At 42.8% G+C, this 24363-nt stretch overlaps 1 protein-coding gene across 4 annotated transcripts in view; it reads left to right on the top strand.

Moving 5' to 3' along the window:
- Positions 1–1590: 1590 nt before the first annotated feature.
- Aplp2 (amyloid beta precursor like protein 2) overlaps positions 1591–24363 on the top strand; it is a 70735-nt gene continuing 47962 nt past the window's right edge. Inside the window, exon 1 of one of the 4 annotated variants that reach the window (XM_038321543.1) lies at positions 1591–1802. In XM_038321543.1, the coding sequence (XP_038177471.1) occupies positions 1698–1802 (105 nt within the window). In that variant the 5' untranslated portion in view covers positions 1591–1697. The remainder of the gene's footprint in view (positions 1803–24363) is intronic. The other 3 variants (XM_038321544.1, XM_038321539.1, XM_038321540.1) reach the window with 3 other exon arrangements.

Below are 24363 nucleotides of genomic sequence, written 5' to 3'. Positions count from 1 at the left end.
AGTGCCCTTATCTCTTCTAAGGGCTACTAATCCCATCATGAAACGCCCCCCATCCATGACCTCAGCTAAACCTAGTTACCTTCCAAAGACTTCATTGACAAATGTCACGACATTTGTTCAATGTATAAATGAGAGCGACAGCAAATTCAGCATTAAACTCAAGCCAGTTCTATGGCCGCTGGATTGAATAACACATTTATTAGATGATGTCCCCATTTGGAGAGGCACTGGGCACAACACACGTCTTGTCAGTGATGTGAGACATAGAGACCTAGCTCAAGGAGGTGGGATACAGCCCTCCCAGCATTTTGAGGTGGGTGAAAAGACAGATCTGCCTGAAAGAATGACGATGTTTCCTGTAGGTGGATAATGGAGAACCGCGGAGATAGAGTAGGAGCAGGAAGGGCTGTGCAATGGAAAGGTGCCTGGCGTCTTTGGAGAATGAGGCAGAGCCAGTTTCACCACAGCGGGACTGCTCACGTTGGCACGTAGCTGCAGAATGCATCTGTAAAATACAGGGTCCTTACTGTCCTACTCGGCCCACCATGGACACTCTCTCTCCCTCTCCACTACGAGTTTCCTGTGGGGAGGAACTCGGTTCTCTATTTGGATGAAGCTAAAGAAATGAGTCCAGGTCTCTGCAGAGGGTGGTACATAAATCACCCGCTACGGAAAGGAAACAAAGCCAGCAGAGCCCTCGTGATGGGGAGGACAAGGTGCCAGTTGTGAAATGGGGCAGCAGGCCGCTTTCCCAGGAGCCGAGATGCTGAGAAGCATGAAAAGAGAGAGAAAGCGGGTCTTTTGCTTTAGAGATCTTAAACTGAAGAAAAACGATGCCAGAAGCCTATCCTGATACATGAGAAGGGGGGGGGGGGGAGCTTGTGTCTCAGTGGTCCTGGCGCCACTGGCCTCGGTGGAAGGCCTCTCTGTGCGGCAGGGGCTGCGGTGAGGCAGAAGGAGCTGGGAAAGGACCTAGGGAGCAGAGGTCAACAGCGTGCAGACACTGCGCTGTTCAGGGGCAAAGCAAGGGCGCAGCGGTCTGGGGGAAGAGCACACCCCGTGAAGCGCTAGGGAGATCAGAACGCTGGCTTTCATTCTCCTGGGCCTCGGGGATGGTCCTCTGTAAACCGTCCTGGACTCCCAACAATTCATCCTGTTTTTAATTAAAACATTTCCAGAACCCCCCAAAGAGGGCGGTACCCAAAGGAATATGGAAAATACCCCGCCGGGGTGGGGGAGTGGGGCTTGCCCGAATCCCAAGGCTGAGGGCGGATGAAGCAGAGCACACCGACTGATAACCGCACGGGAGCCTCCTGCCCTAGGAGCAGCAATTCACAGTCCGCCCCGATAACATTCGTGCGCCCCCCGGCCCCGGGTCCGGAGCGGGGGCGGGGCTGGCCTCGGATGGGGGCGGGGCCATGCGGGGGCGCGCGCTGGGCGGGGAGGGGAGCGGGCGGGTCCATGCCCTCATTGGATCTGGGCTGAGCAAGGGGCGGCATTTTAGGTCAGTTATGCGGATTCGTATTGGACCCTAATGAAGAGGGGCGTGGTTTTGTGAAGTCAGTTCCGGTCGGTGTAAAACCCCCGGGGCGGCGGCGAACGGGCTTCAGCCGCTTCTGGGTCGCGGTGCGAAAAGCGCTCTGGTCTGATAGCGCTTGAGAGCGGGAGCGTCTAGCGCCTCAGCTACCCGGAGAGGGATGGCGGCCACTGGGACCGCGGCCGCTGCGGCCACCGGCAAGCTTCTTGTCCTGCTGCTGCTTGGGCTTACGGCACCCGCCGCGGCTCTGGCTGGCTACATCGAGGTGAGGACCGGGCGAGCGCCGGAGCGGCGTGTCCTCCGGCCGCCGGGGAGCGCTGCCTGCGGGCGGGCGTGGGTCCGCGGGCGGGGGCGCGGCGCGAGGTTCGGCGCTGCTGCGGGTTGCCGGCCCCAGCCCCCCGCCCGTGCGCCTCTGCTTGGCGCAGAGCTCAGCGCCGAGGTCGGGCTGCCTCCGTCGCCGCGGAGGCCAAATGAAAGGCGTCGGGGCTGCGGGGCCGCCCCAGCCCCCTACCCGCCGGCGGCGCCGCCGCATCCTCAGGGACACCGCACCGCGCGCCCTCCCTCCCTCGGGACGGTGCGCGCCTCGGCCGTGCGCCTTGCGGCTCCGCGGCGCTCTAAATGGGGGCGGCCGGCGCGCTGTCCCTGGTCCCTGCAGCGGTCGCGGGGCCTCGGCTTCGGGCTCGTACCTGGCAGCCGGCGCGCTGCCTTGGTTGGCCAGGTGGACCTGGCAGCGGGGATGCTGCTCCAGCCCTGGCGAGCGGCCGAGATGCCGGGGAGACGCCGCCAGGACAGCGGAACGCCCTGCACCCTCCACCGCCTCCCAGCCGTTTGCCCAAGTCTGGCAAACTAGGGAGCCGGGCTTTCCTGTTCCCACGAATGATAAGCCTAAAGGTACCCGCCAACATATCGGAAAAGCCTTTTAGGAGTACTTTCCCGGGGTCAGAATCCCACGGGTTGTTCTGCACCAGAGGTCACCCCTGTTAACATCTCTGTTTGCCCTGGTGAAGTGGTCGGGGTCCCTGGTGGTTGGCGGGGAGTTCAGGGCGCTGGAAGAAGCGGGTGTGGACCGAGTACTGCGGCGTGCTCTGCTCCTAGCCTCACCGCAAGAACCCTCTGTCGCCGAGGGGGATGTGGGACTTTGTTTACCTGCTTTCTCGAATTAGGGCTTGAGCCGTTGGGCTGGAATGTGTGTTTCTGGTGTAGTTTATTTCTTAGTGCCTGCTCGTTTTATTTAAAAACCACCGTGGCTTTCTGCATGTTGAGCTAACGTCAGAGATTGCGTTTGATTAAATAGGGATTACCTGAGAGCTGAAACCCCAGCTTAGAATGTATTCATTTTTACAGAATGTGTAAATATGTCTTTGGGTAGAAGAAATCTAATGAGGAAAAATCCTCCTGGTGGAACAGCTCAAGAAAACCTTTGTATACATCCTGCTTAAAACTTTGACTGAGGTGGAGGAAAAGATGTAGTGTTAAGTGGAAAATAGCTGATGTTCACATACGTGAACTTTTAGATTATTTTACCCTCCACACAGTAGGTAGGCGGTGTCTGTGATCCCGGATAAGCTGTCTTGTGGAAACAGCTACATAAAGCAGGGTAAGAAGACAAGGGTTGGGGGTAGGGAAATTGAGTTTTATATATTAGGTGGGACGTAATGGGTCAGGGTGTCAAAAACCATTGTTCACACTCAGCCTCACTTCCCAGTGGTGTGAGAAACCTCAGGCATTAGTGAATTCGCAGCACAGGATTCACCAGTTTTAAAGAACCCATTAACACGTCTCCAGGGGAAAATACCATTATCAGGGTTTGTTGTTACAGGGATTCATTTTGCCTGTTAGCCACACTGGTGAGTTGAAAAGTCTCACTAAACAAAGTAAGAAACATTCTTGCAAAGCGCTTTTAAAATGGTATTTTATGGAAATTTCGTTTCCTTGGAATTGTATTCATTCACACTGTCATCCTTTCAAGTGGTCTTTATTTTTTGCTGACTGGCAGAATTTTATTCACGTGTGTAGTTTGTACTTGCTGTTAGGCAAAGGACTGCTAAAGCCTTAATTTAGATGAGAATGGCTTAAATCAGGATGTCTTTGAGTAGGCCCTTATTGAGATTAGCCAAAGGGATTCTGGCCAAATCCCTGATCTGATCAGGTTGCTTGGCACAGAATTATTGATTGGCGAATCTTTACTGTTGCTTGGTGGTGACTAAATTAATCTCTTACACCTGTGTTGTTTTTTTTTTTTTTTAAACCACCTCCCTCTGCTCGGGGCATTTCCTTTCATAAATCCCAGAGCAAGTTCTCTTGTGTTTAAAGTCCCACTTAGGAACCGCAGGATTTGTGCTTGTGCCCAAACTGTTCCCTTTACTATGGATGTTGAAGCGTCTGAGAGCCAGAACTTGATTGCTCTGCTCCATCTGAAAGCAGTCTTTTGACGCGCAGGGTCCAGGAAGCTCAAGTACGGCGACCAAGGTGGAAAGACTCTGGAAGGTGGTGCGGACTCTCGGAATCTATCAGAGTACTGCTGCTGTTACAGCTATGCTTTAAAACACTGCTGGCAACAGAGGAACTCACTGAGTCTTACCAATCCGCTCCTCTTTTGTAGAAGGGATTTATTTCATTCCCGTCTAAAACTGAGCAGTCATACATAGTGTGACCGGCCACCGTGACGTGGAATCCTGCTTGCTACATGCCTTATATGGTTGAGGAAGGAATTCTTCATTGAAGTGTATATTTGCAATTTTGAAAAAAAAATCCTTGAACTATTTTAAAAGGTTTGTTATTTATCTTCATGTTTGCATATGTATCTTTGTTGAGTATAAGGCATATGTGTACCCTTGGAGGCCAAAAGAGGTTGTTGGATTGGTTCTCTGGAGCTGGAGTTGCAAGTGATTGAATGTGAGCCACCTGATGTGCTCCAGACTAAGGCCCTTGGGAAGAGCTGGAAGTGCTCTCAATCACTGAGCCATTTCTCCAGCCCCTTTAAAATATTTGTAAGAATACATTCATTTATTTATTTTGTGTATTGAGGTCCACTTGTGGCAGTCATAGGAAAAAGTGTGGGAGTCACTTCTCTACTTTGACTGTGTAGGTCCTTAGAAACTCAATCAGGCCTGGCAACAATGCTTTTATCCACTGAGGCATCTCATTGACTGGGAAAACAAACTCTGAAGAACCTTCATTTTTTTCTGAATTTGCTTTGAAAAGTTTATTTTATGAGATAAAATGCCAGTCGGGTATTTTCCTGTGAAACTGTAGCTTCTGAATTGAGATGTGCTATGAAGTAACATATTCAGTAGGATGTGAAGACTCAGTATGAAAATTTAAAGTATATCAACTTTTATATTAATGCATTGACTAATTAAAATGCATTTACATTACTTTTCAGTTTTTGTGCTCTGATGTGGCTGCTAGAAAATTGATTGCTACCTGTGTAAGCCCCTTTATAGTTCTTGTGTACAGGTGTGCTCAACTGCTCACGGCTGGTCCTGCACGGCTGGTACCCACCCCATACTCTTGCTTCAAGTTGTTGACTTGAGCCCTAGTTTTGTGGGGTTTTTTTTTGGAGGGGGGCTTTTTTTAAAAGCACAATTTTGAATGTTATTTTTCCCCTTGTTAACATTTTTCTTCAGTTCAAATTGTATTAGAAATGACCCCAAGCTTGCAAAAATGCAAAATTGTGCAAACAGCGCTCATGAAATTTACCTGCACTCAGCATCGACATTCTGAATATTTAGAATTTGCTTTCACACATGGGTTGTAGCTCAGTGGGCATAGTGCCCAGCACCCCGTGGAGAAAGGATGGCTCATTTGTTCTGTTCTTGTTATTGTGTTTGTCCCTGCTATGCCTGAAAATCAGTTGCATACGTTACCCACCCTCTTTGCCATGGTACAGAATTCTGTGTTTGGTCTGTATATCAGTTTGTTGGTTGATCTGGTCACTTTTTTAAAAAGGCTAATATGCTTTTGAACTATTGGCATTAGTATGTAAAGGTTATGTAACTTTCCAAATATAAAGGTCACATTTTTAACTTATCTGTTAATGTTTTGACTTTGGAAGATCAAATATAACTTTTCAAGGTTCTTTACTCACTATTACTGAATTCTTAGGGTTTTACATTTTTTTTTCTTTTTGTTTGTATTTTTGATTTTTTGAGACAGGGTTTCTCTGTGTAGCTTTGCAGCCTGTCCTGGAACTCGCTTTGTAGACCAGGCTGACCTCGAACTCACAGAGATCCACCTGCTTCTGCCTCCCCGAGTGCAGGAATTAAAAGTATGTGTCACCATCGCCCTGTGTTTTGTTTTTGTTTTTTCTTTCTTTCTTTTTTTTTTTTTTTTTTAAAAAAAGACAGGGTTTCTCTGTGTAGCCCTGACTGCCCTGAAACTCATTCTGTAGACCAGGCTGGCTTCAAACTCACAGAGATTCTGCCTGCTTTTGCACCTCTTTAGTTGAGTGCTGGAATTAAAGCCGTGTGTCACCACTGCTTAGCCAGTTTCACAAATCTTGCTTATTTTAGATGTAGGGTGTTGTCACTATTACTTTGTGTTTCAGACTGGCCTAAATCTCATGATCCTCCTGACTCAGGCTGCTGAATGCTGGAAGTACCAGCACGTGCCACCATACCCAGCTTGCATTTTCTTTTTCTTTTTCTTTTTCTTTCTTTTTTTTTTTTTTTTTTTTTTTTTTGAGACAGGGTTTCCCTGTAGTTTCTAGAGCCTGTCCTGGAACTAGCTCTTGTAGACCAGGCTGGCCTTGAACTCCGAGATCCACCTGCCTCTGCCTCCCGAGTGCTGGGATTAAAGGCATGCGCCACCACCGCCCGGCTCCCAGCTTGCATTTTATCCTCTTTAAATCATCAGGAGAAAATTTATATAGGTGGTGCATACTTGCATCTAAATTTTAAAAACATAACAAAACAAAAAAAATAGTCTGAAATTATCTCATTCAGGGAAAACTGGAAAAAATTTTGGTTACATTTCCAGATATATGATGTATAGAAGCTTTGCAAAAGTGGCACATTCTGCATATTGAAACTGGTATCAGCACTTATTTTTAATTCTCTTAAAATGAATTACTTACAGAAAATAACTTTTCTGTGTGACTAAAGGTAGGGGCTAATCTGTAAGATTGCAGTTGCCATGGAAGGGCCAGTTGAGAAGAGAATTCTAAATTGCCTCTAATTTGATTTTCATGTTGTTTTTTAGTGTGATAAACTAGATTACTTCAAAGCTTAATTGAGTTTAGTATACTGTACTTTGATATATAGCATAAATTGAAAAGTAGACCATGTAGGTGCATTCAGATAGGAAGGGATTCTAGTCCTGTGTATCAAGTTCAACAAATAATTACTTGCTGAGGGAATAATTTTTTTTAATACCATAACCATCTTGAAGTGTTGTAGTTTTGAGAAGTGAGTTTTTGTCTTTTTCTTTCTTTTCTCTCTTTCTTTTTTGAGACGGGTTTCCACTATATAGTTTGTTTTTTTTTTTTTGGTTTTTCGAGACAGGGTTTCTCTGCAGCTTTTTTAGAGCCTGGCCTGGAACTAGCTCTTGTAGACCAGGCTGGCCTCGAACTCACAGAGATCCACCTGCCTCTGCCTCCCGAGTGCTGGGATTAAAGGCCTGCGCCACCGCCGCCCGGCTTTCTCCAGCTGTTTTTTATTATTTAAATGAGGTTGTCTTAAACTGTATTTGCTTTAATTATTATTGCTATTACTGTATGTGTATGTGTGTTTTTGCCTGAATGTATATCTATACCTTGTTCATACTTGCACTCGAAGATGCCAGATTAGGGTTCCAGATCTTTGGGAACTGGGTGGCTGTGAGTCCCGCTGGGTGCTCGGGATTGAACCTGTGTCCTCTGGAAGAGCAGCAGTGCTGTTAACTACTGAGTCATCTCTCCAGCCCCTGTAATGTTTTTAAAATAGGAAGCTTAGAAAGCTGAATATTTCTTTATTATTTGTCTGGTAGTACTAACCACTTATTGGTTCTGTGCAGGATGCCAAATGATGCAGTAGTGGAAGCTGCATGCATCTGTTGCTTCCTGCTGTCCAAATGCATGTGTTTTCAGGATTTCATTGGCAGTATCAGGTAACTGATATTAGGGAAAATAAATACTGTACCAAATGAGCGATGCTCCCCACACCAGTTTAGTCTGGTGAAGTAGGTGTTCTCACTACTACCCAAAAAGTGAATCCAGTAGATTCCAGGGTTTGATGGTCATACTCTGGCCAGGGCATGAGGCTGTCTGTTTTATTCTAAGTCCACTGCTTTTCTTTCCAAATGTTTCTGGCTCTGTAAATTCATGCAAATTATATTATGAAATGATACGCACCAACCTCAACAACTCTTGATGTCATTATATTACGGAACTTTGCCATTTTATATTTTTCCATTGATTATAAAAACCTTTCAGTGATTTTTTTTTCATAAAGTGCAAACTCTTTTATAGTAAGCTTGTTTTATCTTTGTGTTCTACCACACACACACACATTACAGCATTATTCATTGTGGGGTGGTTGTATCAGAGTCGGCGGTGTGGCTTTATTCATGAAAGAGGCTGCCAGCTCAGGGTGTATTTTACAAATCTTGGTCAGTGAGCTGTGTAATTAGTAAAATTGAGGTTCAGAAAGAAGTTAAATTTTGGCATGGGATAGCTGTAAAGCTAGTTAATTGAGCAACTCACCAGCGACCTTTTTACTCTGCCTTCCTGAGACTCACTTCTCTGAAGATGGTAATGTCCAGAGGAGAAAGTTGTCTTGTGTGTCTCCCTCTGTGGCAAAGAAACATTTCCCAGTTTGCTGGCAAGAGACTCCTTAAATGTCACCGGCCAAAATTAGTATTGTGTGCTTTTAACCAGTGCAAGGCTGTGTAGAAGAGGGATAGGCCAACTTCAGTAGTCTCCGATTTCTTGGACCTGCTTTGGAGAATAAAGCAGCCTTGAATCAGATTGGAGTTAGTTTGAAGAGATATTGATAGTAGCAATCCAGTGTCTGTTACAGGGCACTCTCCACTTGGGAAGCTCAATTATATGTGATTTGTCTTAAAGAGAAACAAGTATTCCTACCTACTGAATTACTCTGAGTTAAAAGTTAGCGGATGAGATGTAATACTTTGTTTACTGATGCAATGCTCCTCCTTATTTGAACCTACTGTGAGGATCTCATGAGGTAAGAATGTGGAAATCACATGTCAAGGTACCCACTCACTTTCTGCCCTTCCTAGCAAGGCTTTTCACAAGTCTTTTGTTTTGACATTTTCTGAGAGCACTCCGGTGCATCTGTGTGCATGTGTGTGCACGTGTGTGGGGAGGGGCGGGCAGGAGTCAGTTCTCTTTCAGCACATGGATCCCTGAGTATTATACTCAGGAGCAAGTGCCTTTACCTTTGGACCATCTCAGTGTTGCCCTTCCCCCCACCCCAGGTCTCAGCCCAGACTGGACTTGAACTTCCTGTGTAGCAGAGGATAACCTTGACTTTTTTTATATTGGTTTTTTCTTTTGGGCCACCAACCAGCTCCCACGGAGCTGACATGGAGTCTCATTAGTTAGGAATGTTCGACCTTAGCTTATGCTCGTTTCTGGCTAGCTTTTTTCTTTAACTTAAATTAACCTGTTTCTCTTCATCTACATTTTGCCTTGGATTTTTACCTTTCTTTCTGTATGTCCTGCTCTGTATCTGCTGGCTGGCTGCTGCCTGGCTGGCCCTGGGCATCTCCCTTTCTTTCTACCTAGGTATCTCCTCTCGAGCTCAGATTTCTCCTATGTATTCTCTCTGCCCACCAGTCCTGCCTATTCCTCTCCTGCTTAGCTACTTCAGTTTCTGAATTAGACCAATGGGTGCCTTAGGCTGGCAAGCTGAAACAGCAACACAGTTAAACAAATGCAGCACATCTTTGCATTGCCAGCAAAGGCAGCAGAATCAAATTTAACACACCTTTAAAATACAGTTAAAATAATTATACATAATTATTTTATATACAAATATAGTTAAAAATGATATTCTACAGCACTTTTTTTTTTTCTAATAAAGAAACCAAGTCTCATTTTGTATCCCTATCTGGCCTGGAGTTCCTTTGTAGACCAAACTGGCCTTGAACTTAACAGAAATCCCCTTCCTCTGCCTCCCCATTACTGGGTTTAAAGGTGTGCAACACCATGCTCAGTTTAACCTTTGACTTTTCTCTTGCTTCTGCTGGAGTTAACGAGTGTGTGCCACCAGGCCTGGTTTATACTGTGGTGGGGTTGGAACCTGGGCCATGACCATACTAGGCACATACTCCACCAACTGAAATTTGGGCCCAGCTGTCCCTTGCTTATTTTTGAGCTTTTAAAAGTTGTAAATACACAGAAGAAAGTAGCTAAGCATGTTGTCATGAATCACTTCCAAGGTCAAACAAAACAAAACAAAACAACAACAAAAAACCCCACAAAACATACCTCCTTTCTGTCCTCCAGAAGTAACTCTCCTCAGCTATTAGGTATTTATTCTTTGCAGTCTTAGCAGATGTCCTCATTCACATTTCCTTTTTTATTTTTTAAGATTCATGTAAATGGAATTACTCAACATATTCATTACTATTTGGTGTCTTTCACTAAACATGTTTTTGAGAATTGTTTATATTGAGCAGAAATGTGGCTTCTGTTGCAGTCTTGTCTGAATAAACCACAACTTACATTGCCCTTGGACAGTTGAGTTGTTATCACTTAGAGTTAAGACGCGCTCTTCCCCTGGCTTTACTGAGAACATTTTTGTTTTCTCAGGCTCTGGAAATTGAACCCAGGGCCTCTAGCATGCTAACCACATGCTTTACCACTGAAGTAATCAATCCACTACAAAGGATTTTAAATTTTTTATATGCATAAGTGTTTTGTCTGCATATGTGTTTTGTGCCTAGTGCCCTCTGAGGACAGAGAGGGGGCATCAGATCCCTTGGAACTGGAGGTATAGCTAGTTATGAGCTGCTATGTGGGTGCTGGAACTAGAACTGACGGTCTCTGCAGAAACAAGTGCTCTTAACCTCTGAACCATCTCCAGCCTACCTACCCCTGAATAATTTTTTGAAGAAGTTCTGCTTTTTTCCATTTAAGTATCCAGTATATGTCGTACAGAAAGTGAGCCTGCTGTTTACTGTCAGCGTTGGCTGTTTTCCAGTTTCTGGTGGTGTGGGGTGGCAATGTATATTGGATCCAGGGCTTTACATGTGCAAGACAAGTGTGTTGTGGCTGAGACTGTCTCAGGCCTGTTCATTTTTTGTTTTGAGTCAGGGTCTCGATAGGTACCCAGATCAGTCTTGAGCTTGTGATGCTCCTGCCGCAGTCTCTTGGGTGCTAGAATTGCAGACTCCACGGTGTCGCTTTACTAAGTGCCTTTACTTTTGATTCTGTTTTAAATTTCTCTTCTATTGACCTCTCTGCTCTTGTGCTAAGTAATAAGTTTCACATTTACTAGAACAAGCCCTTTGCAACTTGGTTATTTTATCTGTTTTCCTTTTTTTAAACCCATATCTTTGTATGTTTACCACATCACCAAATACATACCTGTTGGAATTTGTTTGTAATTTCACTGAGTTTATGCATCATTTCTTCCATCACTGTTGATAATGTAAAATTGCCATTTTGTCCAATAACTTTGCTTCTGTCCAAATTCTAATAATTTACTTAGGAATATATTTTGTGATTTGTGACTGCCTTATGTTCAGTCCGTATAAGCATTTTTTTTTTCTTGCTTAATTGCCCTGGCTAGAGAACTCTAGTAAATGTTCTATGTAGGTGAAAAAACTGGAGTTGGTGGAGTATCTGTTATCCATGGTCTCAGAGGGAAGCTGTGTTTACCATTTATATGATATTTAAAGATCCCAGATAAGAAGTCTTTGACTGTAAACTTACAAAGATGTTTGGTATGAATGGGTGTCTTGCCGTGTGTGTGTGTGTGTATGTGCACTATGTGTGTACATTATTGCCTGCAGAAACCAGCAAAGGGTGGAACTGGGGTTATACATGGTTGTGAGCCATCAGTAGGTACTGGGAATCAAACCTGGGTCCTCTGGAAGAGCAGCTAGTGATTTCACCACTGAGCCATCTCTCTAGCTCTGTGAATATCCTTTATTCTCCTTCCCTCTTCCTTCCCCTCAAACTGGCACAGTCTCACAGTCCTCTTTCCCCTACTGTTTGGTTTTGTTTTACTTATTTTTTTGGATTGGTTTGCAAAAATTTTGTTTAGGATTTTGCCTTCATGCCCCAAAGTGGGTTTGACGTATAAGCCTTCTCATTTAAATATATTGCTTAATTTTCAGCTATGTGGAGCTTTTTTGGTTGTCTTTGTTATTTTTTTTAATATTTATTTATTTATTATGTATATAATATTCTGTCAGTGTGTGTGTGTCTGCAGGCCAGAAGAGGGCACCAGACCTCATCACAGATGGTTGTGAGCCACCATGTGGTTGCCGGGAATTGAACTCAGGACCTTCGGAAGAGCAGGCAATGCTCTTAACCACTGAGCCATCTCTCCAGCCCCTGTCTTTGTTATTTTAAGCTTAATTGTATTAGTCAGTGTTTGGTCTATTTGATGGTTGCCTTTGAAATTTCTTGAAACATCATTCAAATTTTTTTTATTTTATATGCATTGATATTTTGCCTGCATGTATGTCTGTAGAAGGGTGTTAGAGCCTCTGAAACTGGAGTTACAGACGGTTATGAACTGCCACGTGGGTGCTAGGAATTGAATCCTGGTCCTCTGGTAGAGCATCCAGTACTCTTGACCACTGAACCATATCTCTAGCCCTGAAACATGTATTGTTAAAATGTTTTTTCTTGTGTTCACAAGAGAAGTTGTACATTTTATTTATACATGTTCTAATTTTGTTTTCATGTTGTTTGGATTATGACAACACACACACACACACACACACACACACATACTGTTCTGTTTTTTGAGTCGTGGTTTTTCTGTGTAGCCCTGGCTGTCCTGGAACTTGGTCTGAAGACCAGGCTGGCCTTAAACTCACAGAAATCTGCCTGCCTCTGCCTCCCTAGTGCTGGGATTAAAGGCGTGCGCCACTGCTGCCCAGCATATTTTAATTTTCTGTAACTGAAAAATGCATATTTTAAAATTTCTCATTATTAGCCGGGCTGTGGTAGCACATTCATTTAATCCCTTTAATCCCTGCACTCAGGAGGCAGAGACAGGCGGATCTCTGTGAGTTTGAGGCCAGCCTGGTCTACAAGAGCTAGTTCCAGGACAGGCTCCAAAGCTACAGAGAAACCGTCTCAAAAAAAAAAAATCTCATTGTGTGTGTGTGTGTGTGCGCGCACGCACACACACACACACATGCGTACATGCGTGTACCATGTATGTTCAGTCCAGTTGCCCAAGGAGAGCACTAGATCCCCAGGCATCAATGCTGAGGCACTTGTGAGCCACTGGATATAGGTGCTGGGAGCCAAACTTGGGTCCTCTGGAAAAATACCAAGCATTCTTCACCACTGAGGCATCTCTCTGGACATACCACTGTTGTGATTTATCTCCCCACCACCCATTATTTTGAACAAGTTTTGCTTTCTCTTTCTGGAAGAAAAAAACTGCCTTTATACTTTAAAAACTTCTACTTAGTAAGTTTTGGCCTTTACTGGCTTTAAAAAATACCGAACATGTGTGTATATATGCATATATGTATGCACTTGTATGTGCACACATGTGCCAGAGGTTAGCCTCAAGTATCATTTCTTAGAAGCTGTCTACTTTGTCTTTTGAGATAGGGTTCCTCACTTGGGCCTAGGGTTTACAGTTCAGGGCTGTCAGCAAGCCTCAGGGATTCTCCTGTTTCTGCTCTCCAGTGCTGGGATTACAAACCTGCACTGCTACACATGCCCACTCCCCTCTGTTTTTTTGAGACAGGGTTTCTCTGTGTAGCCCTGGCTGTCCTGGAACACGCTTTGTAGACCAAGCTGGCCTCAAACTCACAGAGATCTGCTTACTTTTGCTTCCCAAGTGTTGGGATTAAAGGCATGCGCCACCTTTAATTCTCTACTGCCCGGCCATATCTGCCTGCCTTTTTATATGAATTCTGGTGTTTCAACATGTGTCCTCATGCTTGCAGAAAATTACTGAAAACAAGGTTCAGCAAGAAAAGCTTAAAAGTAACCAGAGAAAAGAGCTACAGATACTCTTCAAAGAATTTAACTAACCCTAATAAGTGACTTATAACCGTCAATACCCAGAAGTGAAATATGATCTTTCAGATGATAAAAGAGCTGGCATGATGTCTTGGTGGGCAAAGTGCTTACTATACAAGCCTGACAAGCTGAGCTTGACTCCCCAGAACCCATATAAAGTTGGAAGGGGAGAACCAGCCCTACAAAGTTGTCATCTGACATCCACAGACATTCCGTGAATGTGCATGCCTTCCATCATACACACAACAGCAATAATAATTTAAAGTGATAAATAGAAGTTCTGTTACCAACCTGTTGTAACAACAGTGATGGGTTAGCAGGTAAAGGTGCTTGTCACTGAGCATTTGTGGCCTGAGGGACCTATGTGGTAGGAGACAGACTCTTGAAGTTGTCCTCTGACCTCCATACCTGTACTATGGCACATACACACCCATCCACATTCACATAGCATATGCATACACAAATGGTACAAACTTTCAGTTAGACTGGTACCAGGTGTGGTAGCTCTTTTATCATAGTCCATTCCTGGTCCTGAATGTTTCAGATCACTTACATAAATCACTGTTGTCTGAGCCATCTCTCAGCTCCTTTATCAATATTTTGTTCCTATGTTTCTATTATTTTTAGTTTTTCGAGATGGGGTTTCTCTGTGTAGCTTTAGAGCCTGTCCTGGAACTTGCTCTGTAGGTCAGGCTGACCTAGAACTCATGGAGATCCACCTGTCTCTGCCTCCTGAGTGCTGGGTTTAAAGGTGTGCACCACCACTGCCCAGCATTTCCATTATTTTAAAAAATGTTTTTTTGTTAAGTTTTGCGCTTCAATATTTTTCTTTTTTTAATTAATTAATTTATTATGTATACAATATTTTGTCTGTGTCTGCCTGCAGGCCAGAAGAGGGCATCAGACCTCATTTCAGATGGTTGTGAGCCACCATGTGGTTGCTGGGAATTGACCTCAAGACCTTTGTTGGAAGAGCAGGCAATGCTCTTAACCGCTGAGCCATCTCTCCAGCCCCTTAAATATTTTTCTGCTGTATATTTAGGTGTGATTTATTTATTTATGCATTTATTTATTTTTATTTTTAAGATAATCTCACATAGCCCAGGATGACTTTGAACTTACTCTGTTGCTGATCCTCTTTGCTCTGTTACCTGGCTTTTAGGCGTGAGGTCTGCATGTGGAGCGAGCTTGGTCCTCCTGCTTCTGCCTGTTGGGTCGATGCCACAGTGCCTAGCTTGTGCCTTGCTGTGGGTGAACCCTGGCCTGATACGTACTAAACAGGCGCTCTACCATCTGAGCTCTCTTTCCAGTTCTATTCATGTAATTCTCTTTGTTCCTTCGACAGGATTTCTCTGCATAGCACTGGCTGTTCTGAAACTGCAGACTAGGTTGGCCTCGAACTCTGTCTGCCTTTGCCTCCTGAGTGATGGGATTAAAGTCATTTGCCACCACAGCCCTGTTCATCCATTGAATTCTTAATACCAGTTTTGTAATTGAAAATGTTATTTTTAGGTCACAGTTTGTCTTAGTTAGGGTTTCTATTACTGAGATGAAGCACCATAACCAAAAAGGGAGGTTGGGGAGAAAAGGGTTTATTTGGCTTGCACTTCCATATTGCTGTTTGTTATTGAAGGAGGGGAGCTGCTTACTGGCAGCCCAGGGATGGCACCACCCACCATGGGCTGTGTCTTCCCCAACTGATGCCTTACAACATGGAGGCCTTTCCTCAGCTGAGGCTCCTTCCTCTCTGATGACTTTAACTTGTGTCAAGTTGACACACAAAACCAGCCAGCACACAATTGAAATTCCCAATATTGTGTTTTATCTTTGGACATGTTTCGATGCCTTGGGCAGTCTGTCTGAAACTATGGTATTTGTGTGTTGGGGCTGGTATTCCTGTGAATCTTTAAGTAATTAAGAAAGTAGAAATGATTAACAGTCTTTTGTTGGTTGGAGCAGTTACAGTGTCTGGTGTTTTTCGTATCCACTGGAGCAGGACAGGAGTTACGATTATCTGTTCTACAGATGTGTGAACTGAGGTGAGTGCACATAAGTAACTTAACCAGTCTGGATGAGTAAGTGTGAACTTGCTCTGTAATTGTGCTGACCTGGAGGACAGTTGGTCTTAGATGTAGGGTATCTCAAATCAGTGTGAATACCAAGACATTTGGATAAGCCTAACCATTAGGCCTCATCATTTAGGTGGTTATTAGTCTTAAAAATGAAGGAAAAATATGATTTTTCAGTTTTCTTACCAAATCACTAGCATGGTAGGAATTCAGGTTTCCCATAGTAGCACAATACTACTTGTATCTGTGTTATACTCAGGTTATACTTGCTTCTTCAAATGTCTTTTAAATACCTAGAAAGGATTAGGTCGCTGTAGCTTAAGCTGTAGCATGAGCTTAAGTGTGTGCTAAGTGGTGTTTGGGTGCATACATGCCTGCAACACATGAAAAGTTTTTAAAAATAGATTCTTCTCAAGTGTTTTTTTGTGGGAACTTCCTTAAATCCCATTAAGGAAGAATTATGTAATTGCTATGAGCAATTTAAATATTGATAAGCAAAACAAAAACAAAAAGCAAATTGCCATCCAGATAAATAGCCTATTTTGTTTTCTGTCCATCCTTATTTCTCAAATAGTAGAGTCTCCTTATATTTTTGCAACTCATTTTTTCCAGTTAACGTATTCAGTAACTTTGTAGGACATTAAATGTTTTAAAGCATCGCCTGGTTTGAAATTACTTTTAATTGACTCACCCTCATGGTCTGGAAATTTTGGACTTGCTGAAATTTTAAGTGGACAGTACTCACCTCTGAAGTAGCCTTCCATACCCTCAATTCTGATTCAGATGCATAAACTTTGCATAAATACATTGAGTGTATTTTTAGAGAAGGGCTTGCCACCATAGAGTAGACTATATTTTGATGTATTTTACACATATCTTAAGGGTGTGTGAGAAAATGATAGACAAAAGTGCTTTTTTTAAAAATATCTATGAAAAGCACTTGGTTGATAGATTGTTGCTTTTTTGGTGCTTTCTAGATGGAAATCTTGAATTTGGTGATCATGCGCAGTACGTACATTATATAGGGATACATTAAAAACTGTAAATTTTCAAGCATTTCTCTCCCTCACCGAAACACTTGAAGTAATTGAGATTTGATAATCTACCAGCATGCTAATGGCAGAAGACCTAAATATCTTTATAATTTGACCATGTTGGGGGTGGTGACCAAAGGTTGGTGTCTTCCTCATTCACTCTCACCGTAGTTCTGAGACAGGGTCTCTTACTGAACCTGGAGCTCTCAAATTCAGCTAGATTGGTTGGCTAGTGAGCTCCAAGGACCACCCCTCTTTGTCTTGATAATTTGATTGTGCAGCAAGTGCTCACAGCTGCTGACCCCTCTATCACACATGTTCCTAACATTTCTCTAATGAAAATAGCATGTAGTGGAATTGTACAATTCTTTAAGCTATAACTAAAATTATTATTTAAAAGAATATCTAGAGGACTGGAAAGGTGGCACAGTGGTTAAGAGCACTTAGCAGAAGACCCGAGTTCCAGTCCCAGCACTCACATTGGGAAGCTCACAAACACTTGCAGTCTAGTTCTGGGGGACTTGACACCCTCTTTTAGTCTCTGGAGCCATCTGCACACACATGGTGCATGAGAAGCAGGCACACACCAAATAAAAAAATGCATTGACATTTTCTTTTAAAGGACTTCTGGATTTGACTGTTTTAAGAGTTGAAGGTGTTGGCATGGTAATTGGTTCATTCGAAGTTCTGCATAGTTAGTCATTATTAGTGAGCATGAATTGACTCGCTGTGCAAGGTGTTATGACAGGACATAACTGAAGGCGCCATAGTCCCTGAGGTGAGTGAAAATGATTCTGTGCGCAAAGTAGCAGTCAGTGCCTGTTCAGTGCTTTAATATAGGATATTTTAATCTATCTTGTCCTCCCTTTCTTTACTGATTGTATAGGTTTATTTCATAATAGTTTACATCTTAGCCAAAAGATACAAAAATTCTTTAAATCACACAATTCAAAAATCCACATCTTTGTGAGTTTGTAGTAATATATATATATATGTATATATATATATATATATATAGTGGAGATTTTATAATTTTTAAAGTTAACTTTTTATTGTTGGTAACATTTAATGTGAGATCTATGGATATATATATTTATATGTTGGTACATATATGTCTGAATGCACGTGTGTAGTTGTCATCCTTGTTCCTCAGGCACCTTCCACCTTGTTTTTTGAGACAGCATCTCTCATTGGCTTGCCAAATAGGCTAAGTTGGCTGGTCAGTGAGCTCCAGAGATCTGCTTGGCCCCTACCTGTTCTGTGGCATTTGTGATGTATGCTACTGTCCCTAGCATTTTTTTATGTGGGTTCTGGGGATCAAACCCAGGTCTGTATTCTTGGGGAATACATACTCTGCCTGCCAAGCTCTCTTGCTAACACTCTTAAAATTTTAAGCACACAATACACTATTAAAGATTAGACAGAGTTGTATAGTAGATCTCTAGAACTTGTGAAGAAACTTATAAAGAAACTTACACCTGTTGAATAGTAACTTTTTGTCCCCCACTTAGCCTCTGGTTACTACCATTCTGATCTCTTTTTCTCTGAGTCTTGCTAGTTCAGATGACATACTCTAGTAGAATCATCCAGTTTTGACCTCTCACTGGTTTATTTTATGCAACAATGTCTTCCCTGCTAACTAATGTTGTTATAAAGACAGGGTTTTCTCCTTCCATTTCCATCTGTTCCTGCTCTTCCCCTCTCTCTTTTGGTTGTTTTACTCCTTGTTCTCCTGCCATTCAGTTCATGGATTACACCTAAATTTATAATTATCGCTTGTTTGTTTCCTTGCCGGGCATTGAAAAGGGGCCTTGTGGGCACTAGGATAGTGGGGTGCACTGTTTTGCATGTTGGTGCTACAGTGAGCACTGTCCAGATCATGCTCTAGTTCCCTGGCCACGCAGCCATATGTGGGATTGCTGGGTGTTTGGCAATTCTGTTTTCATTTTTGAGAAATTGCTGAACTGATTTTACACAGTGACTCTACATTCCACATTCCCATTAGCAGTGGGCAAAGGTCCCTGGTTCTCCATATCCTTGACAATGATTCTTTTCCCCTCAAGAGTTACTAGTTCTCAGTAACAGGCATTCTAACTGGAGCTGCATCTTTGCTGTGGTATGGGTTTGTTAGCATGATAGCTAGTGGTACTGAATGTCCTTTCATGTTGGCTTTTCTTTTCAAAATGTTTGTTTTCAGACTAGACAGTTTGATGTCGTTGAATTGCAGGAATTTTATTTTTCTGGATATTTTATTTTTTATTTTATCTGGGTCTTTTATTTTTCTGGATATGGATCAGAACAGTGATTTGCAAATACTGTCTCATGTCTTTTCACTCTTGATAGTGTCCTTTGATGTACAGTTTTTAAATTTGATAAAGTGAAACTTAGAATTCTGTTTCTTCCCTGTAATTACCTGTTTTAATGTCATATCTGAGAAATATTGTCATGGAGTTTTTCCCTTAAGATTTCTGAGAGTTGTAGCTTAAAGCTTACGTGTTCCATAGTTTTGAGTTAATCTGTGTGAGAATGTGTGTGCATGTGTGCCTGAAGAAACCAAAGGAGGATGCTTAGTCCCTTTTGATGTGGGGTTCCCCTCTGTATGCTATGAATATGTTTTGTTACCATTGGTTAATAAAGAAGCTTTTTTTGGCCAGTGGCTTAGTAGAGTAAAGCCAGGTGGAAAATCTGAATAGAGATATAGAGAGAAAGTAGGTGGAGTCAAGGAGACACTGTGTAGCTGCCAAAGGAGAAAGACGTGCACCAACCAGAACCTTACCAATAGGCCACAACCTCGTGGTGATTCACAGATTAATAGAAATGGGTTAATTTAAGATATAAGAGTTAGCTAGGAATATACATAAGCTGTTGACCAAACAGTGTGTAATTAATATAGTTTCTGTGTGATTATTTGGGTCTGAGCTGTTGGGAAACGAATGAATATCTCCGTCTACACCCTTCTTCTGAGGCAGGGTCCCACTGAATCTGAGCTCAGTGTCTCAGCTAGACTGACTGGCTGGCACACGCCTGCCTTGTCCTCCCAAAGCTGGGTTCCAGGTGTGTGCAGCCATGCCCCAGCTTTTGTGTGGACACTGGGGATTAGACTGTGAGTTCTTTGCTTTCCCAGTGAGTGTTCTCACCCACAACTCATCTCCCCAGGGCCTTTATTTTATATGAAATGTAAGGTAGGGGTTCAGCTTCATTCTTAGAGGTTACTCTCCAGTCAGGACCATTTGTTTTCAAGGTGTTTTCCTTTTCCTGTCACGTGGTTTTGACATCTTTGTCAAGAATCAGTTGGCCATATATTTTTGGTTTATTTCTGAACTGCTCCTTTTCAAGGCTCTGAGATCCCATAATGACCTTTACGCTGGCCTTTCTGTTTCTTTAAAAAGCTGTTGAAATTTGATAAGAGATTGCACCGAGTCTGTAGACTGCTTTGGGTTGTAGTGTTATTTTAACAATATGAAGTCTTCCCATCTGCAATTGTCAGAATTGTCTTTCAGTCTTGAGAGGGAATCTCTAGGGCCTTGCACATTCTAACCATACACACTGCCATTGAGTTACATCCTCGACCCCAAATGCTAAGGTCTTTAAAGTTAATCAGTATAGTAATTTTGTAATTGACAGAATCAATCAAATTCTAATTTATACTTTGCCTTTTGGGTTTGCCAAATTTTGTTCTTTTAGATCATCAGTCCTCTTTACTTTAAAGTCTTGTATGTTAAATTTAGGTCTTAAAAAAAAAAAAGAAGAAGAAAAAGGAAAGGAAAAAAATGCAGCCTGCAAACAGAGTGGCCTTGTACCTATGTTATTTTGTCCTTACCTTGTTAGACTTAAATGTATTTAAATTCTAGGTACATATTTGTACATATTTTCATTTTCAAGCAATAGAAGTTTTAATGCAAAAAATTCTTGCCAGGTTTTGAAGAAATGAGGCTCTCCGACAGCATGAGCCAAGTAGAAACAGTCTCCGTTTAGTCAGTGAAGTGCTGTGGTTCACCTGTCCTGTTTTCTGTTTGTTACGTATAAGGCATTTGACTTTTTTCAACCCTTGTTAAAAAAGAAAAAGGAAAAGTTGATTTAGACATGATCTCATGGTTTCCCTCACCTGTGAAGGTCTGTTCCAAAATGTGCAATGGATTCCTGAACCTGCAGAGCCCTGAACTCTGTGTTTTTTCCTCTGTGTGTGTGTGTGTGCGCACACACACACACACGCACGCACACACACATACACATGCATGCATACATCTATGATAAAGCTTAATTAATAAATTAGGTGCAGTAAGTTATATTGGTAAGTAGTAAGCAGGATAAGTTTTAACAACGCCGTGAATAAGTTAGCACGAATGTATCTTACTGAGCTGAACTTGCCCCTTGTGATAGTGTGATTGTGGTATGTGAAAGGAGCATTTCATGGTGTGCATGCTTGGTCCTTGGTTTAATTGATACCAAAAAAAAAAAAAAAGTGAATGGAAGGAGGAAGAAAGAAAAAAGCAGGCTTGAGTTGCTACCATCACCGCTTTTGTGTCTAGGTGGAGTAAAGGTTACTTAAACACATTGCTGTAACAGTTTCTTAACTGAGATGGCTACTAAATGACTTATGGGGTAGCAACATAGGACAAAGGAATGGCTTGTGCCCTAGGCAGAGAGAAATTTCATTTTGTAACTCAGAATGGTAAGCAATCAGAACTTATGAATTGTTTATTTCCAGAATTTCTCTTGTAGTATTTCTAGTCCACAGTCTCTGTAGGTAATGGAAACCATGGAAAATGGAACTTCAGGTACTGAGCCGCTGGTAGTTCTTCTCCTTCTGCAGTTCACCGTCTTGTTTAATATGCTAGACATGGGCTCTACGCTGAGCCATGATTTATAGCAGAGCCTTTGGTGACTTTTTTTATCCCCTTCCCACCAATATTTCTGTTTAACCTTGCATGTTTTTTCTTTAGAACAACCTAGTTAGCATTAACTGTGAATTTAGCACAAGCTAGTGTCACCTGAGAAGGGAGTCTGTTGAGAGATTGCCCAGATCAGATGGCCTTGTGGGCAGGTTTGTGGGGGATTGTCTAGATTGCTAATGAGTGTGGAGGATCCAGCCCTTTATGGACAGCTGGTCCAGGCTTTTATAAGAAAGCTAGCTAGTCAAGCATATTCTTGAGGGACCCATGGTTTCTTGCTGTATTTCCCAGTGAGTTCCGAGGTTATAGATAGTTCTGCATGGAACAGCAGGCCTGCTTTCAGGTACTTGCTTCAAATTCCTGCCTTGATTTCCCTCAATAATGGACTGAGATCTGGAATGGTAAGCCAAATAAATCCTCACCTCCCCAAGTTGCTTGGTTTTTGTTGTTGTTGTTGTTTCTTTTTTGTCAGTGTTTTTAATCATACCAGAAGGAAACTAGAACAAATCTTCCCCCTCTGTCTTTTACAGAAACTAGTAGAGAAATGGTTATTTGAGGCTTGGCTAGCTTCTTCAGGGTCTACATTAAAAAACATCCTGCTGAGTATTATTATTTTGAATGACTAATCTTGTGCATTGATAAAAGTCATAGAAACTGAATGGTGTTCAGTGTTTTTTTAAACAACAGAAGTAATACTCAGGACAGATTAAAATATCTTTAGTATTGATCTTAAAGATTGATATACAGCATGGCCTCAAGCCTCGTGAGCTCCTCACCAAGCAGAGCCATTGTGAAGTTGTGGATATGATGTGTGTGGGTGAAGACGCCGAATCTGCGATAGAAATGTACCGATGAGGTCACCATCGTAGACCATTAGTGCCAATTTGAACTGGAGTAATTAGAAATGAGTTACCAGGACTTTTTTGTTTCTACTGTTTATGATGATAGGGCCTTATAATACTGAGAAAAAAAATCAGTAGGCGTGAACTAACTGAAAGAAGAGAGGGAAGAAAAAGAAACTAGAGACTTGGTCTAGGAAATCTTAAGGGCTGGAAACATCAGACTGCATATGGGAAATTGTGCAGTCCAGCCAAGAGCTAGGCCTGGTGACAGACAGAGGCCACAGCAAGGCACACAGGTTGAAGGTAAACAGTGCTAAATATCGGGAAGGTCGGGGGAAAAACAGGCCTGCACAGAAGGCTCTTAGCAGCAGTGCCAGAAAACCTCAAATTCTGAGGGAAAATTTCCAGATAGAACTTACTACTTAATTACCCACAAAATGTGTACATAAAATAAAAACCCTTTGAGATCTGTTATGTTTGAAGTTTTCTATTTTTAGGTGTTTTTTGAGGAAGCTGTGAGCTCCTAAAACGGAAGTTAGTCAAGAAGGACAAAAATAGTGAGGAAACCAGAGGAAAGAGGAAGGAATCTCAGCACTGATGACCTCAGGCCTAGAGAACAGTGGGTCCAGATGGAGTGGGGATGTGGAAAGTGGGAGGAGACTTGGCTTTAGGAAAAAAGCAAAAGCAGCAGACCTCAGTGTATGCACTGCAGGATGTTCATGGGCCTTTCTGGCAGTTTCAGGTCCATGTATGGACACCAAGCAGATAAAAGGAGAGATACGGTTGGTAACTCTAGTGTGGTGGTATGAATAAGAATGTCCCCAAATGCTAGTATATTTAAATGCTAAGTCATTAGAAGGGCACTGCTATTTGAGGAGGGTTAGGAGGCCTGGCCTGGAGGAGTGTGTCACTGGAGGTGGGCTTTGGGGTTTGAAAGCCAGGCCAGGCCCAGTCAGTTTTCCCTCTTCTGCTGTCTGCAAGCAGATCAGATGTAGAACTCAGTTCCTTCTCCAGCACCTCGTCTGCCCGAGTACTGTCATGCTTCCTGCCGTGATGATAGTGGAGTAAGCCTCTGAAACTATAAGCAAGCCCCAAATTAAATGTGCCCGTTTATAAGAGTTGCCTTGGTCACGGTGTTTCTTCACAGCAGTAGAACACTAGCTAAGACGTCTAGGGAGAAACAGATACAAGTATGGGCTGGAGACATGGCCCAGCAGTTATGATCACTGTTTGCTTGTTGAGCACACCCAGGTTCAATCTGGTGTGCTTACATATAGATGGTGGCTTACAGTCAACTATAATTCTAGTTCAGGCGATCTGACATCCTGCTCTCACCTCTTGGATACCAGGCACACATGTGCCATACAGAAATACATGCAGGCAAAACACCCATATGTAGAATAAAAATAAATCTTAAAAAAAAAAAGGAAATTGTAATCCACAGCACACATACACGTATGTGCTGGAAATGAGTACTGCTTTAACCAACAGGGCAAGGAGTAGATACTTTAAGATAGTAAGTGTGATGGCTTAAGAGTTCAGAATTTTTAAACTGTAGAGCCGGGGGGAAGGGGCGGGGGGGCGGCTCAGTGGGTAAAGGAAGTGCTTAGGGCCAAGCCTGACAACCCAGCTTCGATATCCATGACTTACAAGATAGAAGAGCTGACTTCTGTAAGTTGTCCTCTGACTTCTGCATATGTTATGGCACAAACACCTTGTCCACAAACGAAACATGACATTTTCAAATTAAAAAACAAAATTTTAATGTCTGGTCTGAAAGACCAAGAAAATGCTAAGAATATGTTAAGAGGAGGTAATCA

The sequence above is a fragment of the Arvicola amphibius genome, chromosome 3, assembly GCF_903992535.2.
Source record: "Arvicola amphibius chromosome 3, mArvAmp1.2, whole genome shotgun sequence".
Taxonomy (NCBI): Eukaryota; Metazoa; Chordata; class Mammalia; order Rodentia; family Cricetidae; genus Arvicola; species Arvicola amphibius.
The sequence above is the reverse complement of the archived record's forward strand: the minus strand, read 5'-3'. Positions and strand labels throughout refer to the sequence as shown.